This window comes from Mesoplodon mirus (genome assembly GCF_964341445.2).
Source record: "Mesoplodon mirus genome assembly, chromosome: 7".
NCBI classification, from domain to species: domain Eukaryota; kingdom Metazoa; phylum Chordata; class Mammalia; order Artiodactyla; family Ziphiidae; genus Mesoplodon; species Mesoplodon mirus.
Genome location: NC_138983.1, coordinates 82026340 through 82040209, shown reverse-complemented (window position 1 = coordinate 82040209; position 13870 = coordinate 82026340). Strand labels below are relative to the sequence as shown.

Below are 13870 nucleotides of genomic sequence, written 5' to 3'. Positions count from 1 at the left end.
CTAGACTCTGAACCATGATGGTGTATGAAACGAGTCAGAAAACTTGTGAGACCTTGACGGTTCTGTTAATTCTACCAGAGTAATAATGACAAGATTTCCAAGGATACAAACCAAGACCAAAGGCTGTGAGCGCCATCTGGTGGCCATATCAGCACGCCCGAACTCCATTACCTGGGCATGCCCACCACCTCCCCCCAATTTTTTTTTTTTTTTTTTTTTTAGCGTGATGCCCGCAACCTGGTCTGATTGTAAACAGGGAATTTCCTGTATTTCTTCTTTTGGAGGGATTATTTTTATTTAAGACACTGAGTCTCTATTTACTCTTATAACAGTTATTTTAAATTTAATGCACGTTTTTAAGTTTAAAAAGGGAGCTGCTTCTACGAAAAACGCTAAGAAATTATAGTGGGACTAGCCAAGAGACATGGGAAAAATAGTGAAAGTGGTATATGAATGACTGAAGTTTAGGAACTCTCTTCGGGTGGGGTTGCCAGATAAAGTAAGGACACCCAGTTAAATTTGAATTTTAGAATTTCGTTGTAGTGTGTGTCCCAAATATTGCATGGGACACATTTGCACTGAAATATTATTCATTATCTGAAATCCTATTTTAAGTGAACATCCTTTTTTCCTCCCCTAAATCTGGCAACCTTACCTTAGGAGAACAAAGAAATTGCACCCAGGACTTCCCTGGTGGCACAGGGGTTAGGGATCCGCCTGCCAGTGCAGGTGACACGGGATCGAGCCCTGGTCCGGGAAGATCCCACCTGCCGTGGAGCATGTAAGCCTGTGCGCCACAACTACTGAGCGCTCGTGCCACAACTACTGAAGCCCGTGTGCTTAGAGCCCAGGCTCCGCAACAAGAGAAGGTGCCGCAATAAGCCTATGCACCGCAACAAAGACCCAACGCAGCCAAAAATAAATTAATAAATAAATAAAATTTATTTTTAAAAAAGGAAAAGAAATTGCATCCTTCTCCTTGTCACTTCCATTTTGATCTATCAAAACAAGCTAGTGGGGCTTCCCTGGTGGTGCAGTGGTTGACAGTCCACCTGCCGATGCAGGGGACACAGGTTCGTGCCCCGGTCTGGGAAGATCCCACATGCTGCGGAGCGGCTGGGCCCGTGGGCCATGGCCACTGAGCCTGCACTTCCGGAGCCTGTGCTCCACAACGGGAGAGGCCACAACAGTGAGAAGCCCGCGTACAGCAAAAAAAAAACAAAAAAAAACAAAACAAGCTAGCTCTTGTCCTGTCTACGGATTGCTTGACATTTATGCCCCAATAAACGTGTCCCTGTGGGAGTACTGAGGCCTGACATCTGAAAAATCACAGGGCAAAGGCCCACAGTGCACCTTGAGGTGGGAATGTCCGGGCCACTCAGAACAAGCAGTCTGGCCACATCAGACCGAGAGGGAGGGGGTTCTGGGCCCAGCTCTCTTTCCCGGCCTCTCGGGTACCTGCTCTGTGGAGGCCGAGGCCTGGCAGCTACTTTCGGGCCCTTACCAACGTTGCATTTGATGGAGAGCCTTCCGCACCCCACGTGTAGACCTAGACTCCTGGAGGGGGGCCCGCCCTTGAGGGGGCTCTGAGCCATGGACTTAGAGGGTGCTCACAGCAGCCATAGATAGAGCCGGCCTGTGGTGCTCCCACCCACGATTCCTGTATTTCCTTTATTTTTTTATTATTTTTTTTTTTTGCGGTACGCGGGCCTCTCACTGTTGTGGCCTCTCCCATTGCGGGGCACAGGCTCCGGATGCGCAGGCTCGGCGGCCATGGCCCACAGACCCAGCCGCACCGCGGCATGTGGGATCTTCCCGGACTGGGTCACGAACCCGCGTCACCTGCATCGGCAGGCGGACTGTCACCCACCTCGTCACCAGGGAAGCCCCTGTATTTCCTCTTAATAACAACCACACTGGCATTTAAGTGAGCCTGGCAAGGCTTACAAATGCACACATAAAGATTACCAACTACCTTCCCCAGAGACGGACGAGGGAAGTTGAAGCTAAAACACACCGTGAGGGCTTCCCTGGTGGCGCAGTGGTCGAGAGTCCACCTGCCGATGCAGGGGACACGGGTTCGTGCCCCGGTCCGGAAAGATACCACATGCCGCGGAGTAGCTGGGCCCCTGAGCCATGGTCGCTGAGCCTGCGCGACCGGAGCCTGTGCTCTGCAATGGGAGAGGCCACAACTGTGAGAGGCCCGCATACAGCAAAAAAAACCCAAAATAAACCCAAAACAAAAGAAAGAAAACACCCCGTGGGTAGTCAGAGGAGAGGACCGTCATAGCTCATCCCCCTGTGCCGTGTGCCAGGCTTGATCTGAGCACCTGTACACATGTTAACTTATTAAAATACTTCTAACAATCCTATCAGGTTGGGACTACCATCACCCCGCGTGCAGACTGAACAAAAGGAAACAGAATATGGTGTCCTCCTTGTGCTCACAAAGCCCGTTAACTGGCAGAGACAGGACTTGAAGGCCACAGTCCGGCTCCCGAGTCCATGCCATGCTTTACAGCCTCCAACTTCTCACGCTCATTCCTAGAGCCACCTGGGAAGGAGGAACCAGGCAACTAAAGACTGGGTTTGAATCAGACTCCACGTCTGACCAGCCGCGTGATCCCGAGCAGGGGGCCTCGCCTCTCTGAGTCTCAACCTGGCTCCCTTGCAAAATGCGCACATTAATGGGAACGTCAGCCTTCAGCAACGCTGTGACGAGTATCAGTGTAGCATGTGTGAACGGGCTCTGTAAACTCTGGAGTGTTCTGTGAGGTATAAACTACCCTCTATTCTCATTAGAGGGAATTCATTTCATAACCTGCTCCCGGCTCTTGAACTTTGCTGTGCATCCAGTCAGTGCTGGATGATCTGGAACCAACAGCTGGTCTATTTATGGATGAAAACCCACAGGTCATAGGAAGACAGCAGCACCGGAGCCCCTGGGTGGCCACAAAGATAAGGTTCGTGTCTTGAGGACCGATGACATGGTGGTCACTGAAGGAACAGGCCCCTCCTGCCCCTTCCACTAGTGACAACTGAAAACCTTGGTTTCCCCAACACCCCGATCCAAGATCAGCCCGACTCTTTGCCCAACGTTGGATAAGTACCGGCGTGTCCTGCAGGCCTGGCTGACCCCCTCTGACTGTGTGTTGCCTCCTTCCACAGATCAGTGCCCTACAGCAAGGCTACAACCAGGTGCTGAGCCAGACCCTGGAAATCACCTCCCTGAAGCACGAGGCCGAGAACTTAAGGAGGGACGCCGCCATCACGTCAGGTGAGGCCCTTCTGCATTCAGGCCCCAGAGCTTCTGCCCTCCCCCTGCAGACATCACCAGTCAACCAGCGCACCTGTGCCCGTGACACGGGTGCAGGCTCAGGGATCACCCGTGTCGGTGCATTAGAGTTCTCCCTCAGTGTAGGTTTCTTGCCACCCAGTTCCGAGGGCAGGGCCTGGTAAATATTTGAGAGAATGGTATCTCTTGGCTACAAGGTCTCCTGAGCACTGGCCCCACCAGGGAGAACACAGGTCGCCTTGTGGCTTGGGTGGTTCCACAAAGCAGCCTGAGTGCAAACTAGAGCATGGACAAAATGGGGTCACTCCTTTAAGGCACCCATAGTCTCACCCATTTCAGCCGAGTGCACTTGGGCCCAAGGGAAACCATTTTCTAATTTGATCAGAGGTGGTTCCCTGATAAAGGGCTTGGGTTGGGAGAGGGGCAGCCAATGCACAGCTGTGACTGAGCTTTGATTCCCTGGATTCCTTCATTGCTTCCACATGTTTCTTGAGCTCCTTCTAGGTGTCAGGCCCCGTTCCAGGCTCCGGGGAGGGAGAGCCAAGCAAGACAGTCAGATTCCTGTACTCACAGATTTGGGAGGGGGTGACAGACAATAAAAGTAAACAGATGAATAAACAAGCCCACTTCAGAGAGCAGTGGTGCTGTGGAGAAAATAAACTGTGTGTCGTGGTGGCCAGCGCTTCAAGGGGGGAGGCCAAGGGGGACCAGCTTAGTGGGTGTGCAACCATGGAACTCAGGTGGGACTTGAACCCGTGGGCTGGGACTCGAACCCAGTCAGAACCCACTATCTTTTAATCGAGATCATGCATCTGGTCTCGGGACTTACTAAAGCTCAGGTTCTTTATGTCTCATCGCAGAAAGAATTCAGTGAGAGACAAAGTAAGAAGTGGATTTCTTTAGAGAGAAACACACTCCACAGACAGAGTGTGGGCCATCTCAGAAGGCTAGAGGCCCCCAAATATGGGGCGGTTAGTTTTTATGGGCTGGGTAATTTTATAGGCTAATGAGTGGGAGGATTGGGACAACTCTAATATTTTGGGGAAGAGGCGGGGATTTCCAGGAATTGGGCCAACACCCACTTTTTTTTTTTTTTTTTTTCTGTATGCGGGCCTCTCGCTGTTGTGGTCTCTCCCGTTGCGGAGCACAGGCTCTGGACACGCAGGCTCAGTGGCCATGGCTCACGGGCCCATCCGCTCCACGGCATGTGGGATCTTCCCGGACCGGGGCACGAACCCATGTCCCCTGCATCGGCAGGCGGACTGTCAACCACCGCGCCACCAGGGAAGCCCCACCACCCACTTTTTGACCTTTATGCTCAGCCTCGGAACAGTCCTGGTGCTGGTGCGTGTGTCATTTTGCTCATGTATTACAATGAGCCTGTAATGGGGCTCCAGTTCCCCTGGAAGTCGAATCTTACGCCCCCTTGGACCTAGCCGATTCTAACCAGTTTATGCTGTATCCTCCACGGCTATGTCCTTCTTTTAGAGAGGACCTGTTTCAGGTGGGCAAGGACAAGCCAAGGGCAAGCGAGGCTGCGTGGAGTGAACAGAGGATTGTGGGGCTGGGCAGGGTCGGGGGGTCTGGGTTTTTATTCCAAGGGTGTTGGGAATCCAGTGGAGTTTTTTAAGCCGAAACTGACATGCCTAGAGACCTGAAGAGGATGGGACCACTCACAGACGAGGGGAGGGAGAGAAGCAGGTGACAGGGAGAAGGCAGTGAGCCTCGGAGGGGCACATCACTCTGAAGGCAGCCAGCGCGTAGCAGGAAACATGCCCACAGCTGTAGAAGCCAGGCACAGCATTGAGTCGCACGTGAATCCCCATCTCTGTATGAATCTGTGCTTTTCTTCTGCCTCACTCTGCAACTTAATCACACCCAGCCCCACCCCCTGCTGCCCCCAGGTCTCTGCTTATTCTCCTCCCTCACTTGGGATGTCCTCAGATATTTTCTGAGCACCTCCCCCAGGCTAGGTGCTGTTCTGGGCACCAGGAATGGAAGGATGAACTCGCTGGTCCTCACCTTCCTCCCGTATGTCGGCCAGTGAAACCTCATCCAAGCATCAAGCCTGTCTCAGATCCCACCTTCTCCGATCAGGGAGTCGGACAGACCTGGGTTGGGATAATGCTTGAGATGGGCTGGACCCACTCAAAGTGTGGCAAGCCCCAGAGGGATTTCCAAGTAACTGAACTGTGTCCTGGAGGCAAAGCTCATTTTTAAAATGAAATTCTGGAGCATTTTGTGCTTTATTTCATAGACATTCTTGATTGAAACCTACCACTAAAACTGGGCCTGATGTTCTTTTAAGAAAAGAACCGTAGGAGATAACCCAATACCACTGCATTTATGCACCCTTCTTCCCACTTTTATTCAAAATGATACTACAATGCAAGAGGGAAGAGATATGGGGAGATATGTATATGCATAACTGATTCACTTGGTTATAAAGCAGAAACTAACACACCATTGTAAAGCAATTATACTCCAATAAAGATGTTAAAAAAAATGATACTACAGTAATGGAGTAGTTATCTATTGCTGCATAACAAGTTACCCCAAAATGTAATGGATAAAACCCCAACCAATATTTATTATCTCCCCCAGTTTCTGTAGTTCAGGAATTTGAGCGGGGGGTGACTTAGTTCTCATGAGTTGCAGGCAAGATGTCGGCTGGGGCATCAGTCATGTCATCTAAAGCCTCGGGGGGAGCCGGAGGATCCCCCTTCAAAATGGCTGCTCATGTGGCTATTGGCTGGAGGCCTTAGTCCCTCAGCACACATATTTCTCTCTAGGGCTGCTTGAGTGTCGTCACGACACAGCAGTTGGCTTCCCCCAGAGTGAATGATTGGAGAGAGAGCAAAGAGGAGGCCACAGTGTGTTTTATGACCCAGCCTGAGAGGAAACAGTCCGTCATTTCCAGAGTATCATATTGGTTACCCATGGCAGCCCTATTCAGGGTGGGAGGGGCTACACAAGGCATGAATTCTAGGTGGTAGGGATCATTGGGCCCATTTTGGAAGCTGGCTGCCGAGAAAAATCATAGGCGCCATGGAACAAACATAATTTAGCCACTTTGTGTTCTTGGGACATATCGCATCATTTGACCCTTACAATAACTCTGTGTGGGACAGACAGTGGGAGGTGAAATAGCTTGTCCAAGACCACCAAGCTAATAAGTGGTAGAGAGGGGTCCAAACTCAGAGGACTGTGAAACCAACCACCCACCCCATCAATAGTGTCCAGCAGTGCCCTCTGCCACACGCCCGTCTCCTGGCCTCTGGAGAAGAATTCCTGGACCTTCCCTGTGCTGGGCCTTTGTTCCCCAGGCCCATGGTGTGGCCTCTCCTCCCGGCTTTGCCTGGCCTGTGCCCACAAGGGGCCCCCAAAGGCTTCTCCTCTCGCTGGTGCTGACTGCCCCTCATTCTCACTGAAGCCTCAAACCCTGTTCCGTGGACTTTGCTCTCATTCCCATTCCTGCTCTGGGACCCTTGCAAAAAGCCCCCCAGTTCTAGGCGGGCACTGGTGGTGGCCCGGGTTTTGAACGTCTTGTCCGAACGTTGGCTGAGAGCCATGGTGTTGCCAAGAATCCTTCTTGCCTCTTTCACCTCCATGAGTCTTTTGTTTTGGTTTGGTTTGGTTCTTTTACAGAGATGGTGTCATCTTTGCAAAGAGACGTGTTAGTAAAGGATGGTCAAGTTCAACAACTACAACAGGAGGTGAATCAACTGAAAAGTGAGAACAAAGAAAAGGATCACCAGCTCGAAGCCCTCAGCTCCAGAGTGAGTGTCGGGTCATCAGCAAATTGTAGCTGCGAAAAGCAGACACAGTGGAGTCACATGACACACGGTGGTGAGATGAGGCCAGTGCCCAAGGACACAGGGAGGGTAGCTGCTGGGCAGGTGGCCAACTTCTCTGAAGCCTTTCAAAGGACAGCGTGTATGTGGCTCAGAAGAAGCATAATAGATTTTCAAATCCAGCAAACATTTTCTAACCCCTATTATAAATGAGTTTGTTTAATCCCAGCAACAAACACACCTATGAGCATATACTGCCATTGCAAAGTTTGACATTAAACAGAATACGATCTCCCTGTGAGCACGGATGACCACACGGCTGCATCGTGGCCCCAGCACCGCTGGTTCTCATAACTGTCTTCACAGCAGAACGTCTGAAGATCCAGATGCAAACACGCAGACGCTCATTTCTTCCTTAGACTTTAGTGTGTAGAATGTCTCTATGGAAGATGAACGAGGTAGGCAAGCAAAGAGCTCTTTACATGTAACTTTGACCCTTTGCAAATCTTGCCTTCAATGCTAACTTTAGAATCCTGACTCTATAGGATAAGGTTTCTCAGTATTTGCATGATGTGCCTGTTTCTGTGAGTCAAGGTAAAACCTCAAAGCTTTCATCTCAGGTGGCAACTCAGAGATTCCCAGAGGCTACCCGATAGCTAGGTCTGCATGGGGGTGGGGTGAGAACAGATCTTGAGGTTCCAAGGAAAAGGCACAATAAGTAACACCTGGTACGTAGTACCATACCCAGTTTGGAGCTGGTGAAAGGCACTGCATGAGCTTTGGGATCAGACAGACCAGGGTCCCATCCCAGAGCTTTCTTTTATTGCAACTTATTTGGCCTCCATTTCCCCATCTGTGAAATGGGGATGACAAAATCGTTTTCTGAGAAGTGGGAGGCTGGTTTTCGTTGTGCTCTTCTGCCTCTGCCCCGGGTCAGCTGCCTGGCCAAGCCCTCTGCATTCGTTTCTCCCAAGCAGAGTGTCTTCCCAGGCATGTGCTATAGCTGTTTAATGTGGTGTGTGTGTGTGTGTGTGTGTGTGTGTGTGTGTGTGTGTGTGTGTTGGGGACGGGAAGGGGATGCAGAGCTGGTGCTAAGTAGAAGGAATCTGCAAAGACAGCACCTGCTTGGCTCTTCTACCTCCTGAAGTGCATTTGGATGATTTATATCCCCGTTTCCCCTTCCTCGTTGACCTTGGAATGAGGTCCCTTCTCCTCTAGACTGTGCTGGCCAATAGCACAAGGGCTCGTCATCACCAAGGGTACTGCTCTTGTGAACATTTGAGATGCCTTTTTTTTAATGACATACATCATGTGTGTTAATTTTAGAAAAATAAGTAGATGACATTGACAAGAAAAAATAAAAAGAGAGGAGAGGAAATGCTACCTTGAGAAATCAGTGTTAATATTTTCATGTATGTTCTTCCAGTCTTATTTCTATATATTGCCTAGAAATCAATCAATCAATCATTTTATAGTTAATTTATACTATGCACATTTTTTAAATTTTTAAATGCTTACTATTTTCCCGTGCTAATAAATCAACGCTCTTATCATTCGTCTTAAAAGCTACATACTTTCTCCTGGATGTATCCAGTGTTATAAAGTGGTCTGCTGTTATAAACAACACTTGGGTTGTTTCCTCTTTTTTTTTTTTCTTCCACTGTTACTGACAATTCTGTGAAGAGCATCCTTGAAACTACAGATTTACTTATTTCTCCAGTCATTGTCGTTAAGGTACATTCCTAAAGTGGGAATTGCTGGGTCAAAAGAAGGCACATCCATCCTTATGCCCTTAATGCCTGTTGCCAAGCCGCCCTCGGGCAAGACAGCTCCGTTTACCCCTCCACACCAGTCAGGGCAGTTGTGTCTTTGAGATGCAACCTGCACAAAAGCCCTAAGATGGACCCCAGCTCACTGCCTCGGCCCCCTCCACCCTCACCAGTCACAGCGTGAAAACATCCCAATTCCTGCACCCTAAGTACCCAGAGTCTACGAAGCTGGATTTCCCCTGCAGTGAAGTTTGCTGGCTTTTGAAGAGGAACTTAGATGCTCTATTCCTCAGAACTCAGGAGAGGGGTGAACTGGGAAGGACTGCAGGATCCCATGCTCCCATCACACCTCGCCTCTCAGAATTCAGAGGTGTGATTGGGTTATACAACAGGAAACACTCCTGGGCATGAACACAGGTACTTGGGACCCCCAGCCAAGGCCCCGTGGCCTTGTCCTTTTTCTCCACAGTGCTCAGTGCTGAAAGAAGAGTTACAGAAGGAAGATGCCCAGAAGGAGAAGTGGGAAGCCCAAGAGAAAGAGTTAAAACTCTGCAAAACCGTGCGTTGAACCTCCTGACCCCTAGGTGTCCACTGAAAGCCTAGATTGTGGCCTTGAGGGTTTTGGAGGGGTTCCTTGGCCCATTAGCTAGCACAAGCTCTGGGGCTTTCTGGGTGTTTGTCTGTTAATGTAGTCTCCTAATTCTTTGATTTGCTGGCCTCAAAGAGATGGGTGAAAAGACCATGGAAAACACACTCTCCCCAGATTTTCTGGGCAGTTGGCTCAAGGCCCCTCATCAGGTTTCCCCTGGGGAAAGGGATGGGAGGTGGCCACCATATGCTGCTAGAAATTCACCATGGTCCCTACCCCTGGACTTGTGATGCCCAGACTTTCATGATCCACTGTCACAAGTTTTATCACGGCCCTGAGCACTGTTATTAACACAACTCTTCTTGAAGTATTTTTACTTAAATACATTCAATTTTACAACAATTCATAAAAACAAAATAAAAAGCAAATGTATCACTGGCCTTGTATGGAAGGTGAACATAAAAATGAATACAATGAAAAGATGACCACTCAATGTAAATGTTCACCCCCTGTACCGGCCCGAACCCTCGTGCACATCACCAGGCATACGTTTTCCATCTGTTGGGAAGGACGGTGCCTGGGACGGGAGCAGGAGACATGTGTTCTTCTCTCTGTCAGGAGCACACTTCTCTGCCTCAAATGAGAAAAAAGAAAAATGTCATTGTTCTTTTCTTCCAAACTGTGCCCATTGTGTCTTCCAAACAGCCCTTATTTAGATTGAACTCAAAAATGTGCCCCAAGGAAAGAGACTCTAATGAGTGGATAGGTATCTTGTACTGTTTAATCCAGGATCCATGCTGATCTTCAAAAGAAACTCAAATTTTCCCTCACCCAGCCCTTTCATTGCATCCGTTGAAAGAAAGTCTACTTTGCCTCAAATACGTGGAATTGTCCCCCAAGGGAAGGAGTTAAGCGAATCCCAGACTAGGTTTCTGCCTTAATGAACCGGATGAAATGAGTTGTGAAGTTGACTTCCCTGTTGTTGGAACTCTTTCAGCAAATCCATGACATGGAAAAAGAAATGAGGAAGCTCAGGGTGGAGCTGAAAATGAGCAGTACCGAGCAGAGCCTGATCTCTATGACGCTGTGGGAAAAGAGCAAGGTATGGCAGGGACAGGTCGGCCTGGGAACCACTCTGGGGCCAGCACTCCACCTGCATCATCTCTGTTCATCCTCACAATGACCCCATGCGGTCTATACTGGTATTAACCCCACTTTACAGTCGGGAAAACTGGGGCTCACAGAGGTGAAGGAAGTTATCCAAGTTCACTTGCATAAAGTAGTTGTGGCAGAACTTGAATCCAGGTCTGCCTGACTCCAAAGCTCCTGTGTGTAACCACAACCCTAGACTGCCTTCAGATCTTAATTGTGAAATTATCTAAGAAAGAATTGATCCATTAAATCAAGTTTGCCAATGATGTTGATCCAACTTAAATTCTCATATTGATTTTTTTTTGTCTTTTTGTTCCATCATTGAGAATGTTTTTAAAAATCTCAACATGTTTGTCATTTGTGTGTTTCTTCTTTTAATATGAACGATTTTTGCTTTATATATTTTGAGGCTGTGTTACTAGGTGCATATAAATTTAGAATCCTAATACTTCCTGTAGAGCAAAACTTTAGATCATCATGAAATATCCCTTTTCATCTCTAGTAGTGTTTCTCCCTTAATGTCTCCTTTGTCATTTAGCTTCACCACTGGCTTTCTGTTGGTTAGAGTTTTCATACCATATCTTTTTCATATGTTCTCTGTCAATTTTTGTCTTAAGGTTTAGACATATGCCTTCAGATAGCGTATCATTTTTACAAAATCCAGTTTGACAATCTTTGACTTTTAGTCCATTTATATTATGTAATTACTCGTGTACTGGGGTTTAAATCTACCTTCTTGCTCAATACCAGATGTACCATCTGTGGTATGTTCCTTTTTCTCTCCTTTCTTGCCTCCTTCTGAGTGGATGGTTTTCTCTTATTCCACTTTCCCCCTCTATTAGCTTGGAAATATTTCACTTTTTTACTATTCTCTTAGTAATAGTAAGACAATAGCATTCATCCTTGACTCACCAAAATCACTCATTAATTAAGTTTTTCACTCTTCTACTATTCTCTTAGTAGTCATCCTGAAGACTACAATATGCATTCTTTTTTTTTTTTTTTTTTTTTGCGGTACGCGGGCCTCTCACTGTTGTGGCCTCTCCTGTAGTGGAGCACAGGCTCCGGATGCACAGGCTCAGCGGCCATGGCTCACGGGCCCAGCCGCTCCGTGGCATGTGGGATCCTTCCGGACCGGAACACGAACCCATGTCCCCTGCATCGGCAGGCGGACTCTCCACCACTGCACCACCAGGGAAGCCCTGCATTCTTAACTTACCAAGAGGCAATAGTAGTTGATAATTATGCCCTTCTCCTTGACAGTGCAATGAGTTTCAAACACCTTAACTTCACTTACCCCCTCCAGATTTATAAGCCATTGCTGTCATTTTCTAAACTCCTCTTGATACTTAAAACCCCACAAGACATTATTAGTGTTTTTCTATAGTCAGTATCATATCCACACATTACCCTTACTGTTGCTTGTCTTTTCTGCATCTCTGATCACCCACCTGGGTTCATTTTTCTTGTGTCTGAAGAATACCCTTTAATGTTTTCCCTCATTGTGGCTCTGCTGATGACAAATTCTCAAATGTGCCTGTGTGTCTGTCTGGAGATGTATATTTAACCTTCACTCTTAAAACACATTTGACTGCGTATTGAATTCTACAATGGCAATTCTTTTCTTTCAGCACATTAGATACAGCATTAGATATGTCACTATTGTCTTGTGGCTCCTATTATTTCTATTTAGAAGTCATCTGTAAGCCTAACTGTTGTACCTTTGCATAATCTGTCTTTTTCTCCGGTTGCTTTTAAGATTGTCTTTTCCCTTGATTTCCAGCAGTTTTATTATGGTTTATCTAGGTGTGGATTCAGTTTTATTTACCTCGTTGAGTTCGTAGGGGCTTCTTGAATCCCTGGCTTGTTGTTTTGCCTTAGTTCAGGTGCTTGAGCTCTGTACCACACAGGCAGTGGGGAGCTACTAAGGCTTCTGAACAAGTGACTGATGCAATGACATTCGTGGACAGTAATCAGGGTGAAAATGGTAGTTACAATTTCTCACGTACTAGGAGTTACCCTGAACATTTCATCTCTTCATCTTCACAACAGCGCTGTGATCTAGAAATCATCCTCTCCATTTTACAGATGAGAAAGTCAAGGCTACTAGTTACTAGTAAAGTAACTAGCCCAATGGCACAGTCGGTTTTGTCTGACTCCAGGTTCGTCTGACTTCAGTGACCCTGGCGTAGCAAACAGCCACATGCTACTGTTTACACTGAAATTAATGAAAATTAACTAAAATTTTTAGTTCAGTTCCTCCGTCACACCATCCCCATTTCGAGTGCTCGATCCCCAGATGTGCCTGGTGGCTGCCATATTAGACAACACAGCCTCGCTCAGAGTACCTGTATCATTGCAGAAAGTTCTGTTGGACAGAGCTGCCTTACAGCTGGGTAACTCTCACAGTACCGTTAAGATTGCACTGGAAGAAACTAAACTCGAGGCGAGGAGGCCACTTGTCACAGTCCAGCTTGCATGTGAGAGGGGTTGGAGGACAGGCGTGAGACCCCCGAGTGTGAGAGAGGGAGCAGGGCGGCTGTTGAAGGTGACTCTGAGGCTTGGGGACGGGAACGGGGGCTGTTCATGCAGAGCACAGATAAGGGCAGAGGCCAAGGCTGGACTTGGCTTTTGCAGCATATGAAAAAGGCTGCTGACATAGAAGTCAGAGCATGTTTAGACCTGGGAGAAAACTAAGGCCCAGAGAGCTTAGATGACTTTTCCAAGGTAACGGAGCTGGGTAGAGGCTCTTCCACTGGACCACACTACTCAGAAGAAAGCTCTTAAGGGCTTTTCTGGGTCTTTTATTACATCCCTGTGATCCCCCTCTTCAGATCCCTAAAAAAACAGCCTGTGAATTTGTTTCAGCACAAAAACTTTCCATTTATTTACGAGAGTTTGCCTCATTTCCTGTTAGTGCCAGGGCCCAGGGCTCAGCAGGTGCATCCAAGAACTGAGCAGCTGCGAGGCCTACACTGGCCAGCCAAGGGTAGCGTGGAGCACTCCCAAGCTTACCGTGCGTTGACTGTTACCCAAGCAAGGGGGGAAAAGTAGGCAAGCTTCTCCACTTTAAAGGCCTTCCTTGGCAGGCTGCAATTCTTAATAGACATTGCTTTAGGAAGCCTCCAGAGAGGTTACCACCAGTGAGTGTGCTCAAAGTGGTAACGACAAACAGTTATGATAATAAACCCAATCATAACATTTCCAAGTACCCATCACGAGTTATTAGAACGAGACTGTACGGCGGACATTCCCGTCCACCTTTCATAGG

General features: G+C 48.0%; 1 protein-coding gene across 1 annotated transcript in view; it reads left to right on the top strand.

Moving 5' to 3' along the window:
• The window catches only part of LOC309808831 (forkhead-associated domain-containing protein 1-like), a gene marked incomplete at both ends in the record, with an annotated part of 79563 nt that overhangs the window by 57961 nt on the left and 7732 nt on the right, over positions 1-13870 (top strand). Inside the window, 4 exons of the mRNA XM_082629404.1 lie at positions 3169-3277; positions 6944-7074; positions 9328-9417; positions 10445-10549. Coding sequence (XP_082485530.1) covers positions 3169-3277; positions 6944-7074; positions 9328-9417; positions 10445-10549 — 435 coding nt within the window. The remainder of the gene's footprint in view (positions 1-3168; positions 3278-6943; positions 7075-9327; positions 9418-10444; positions 10550-13870) is intronic.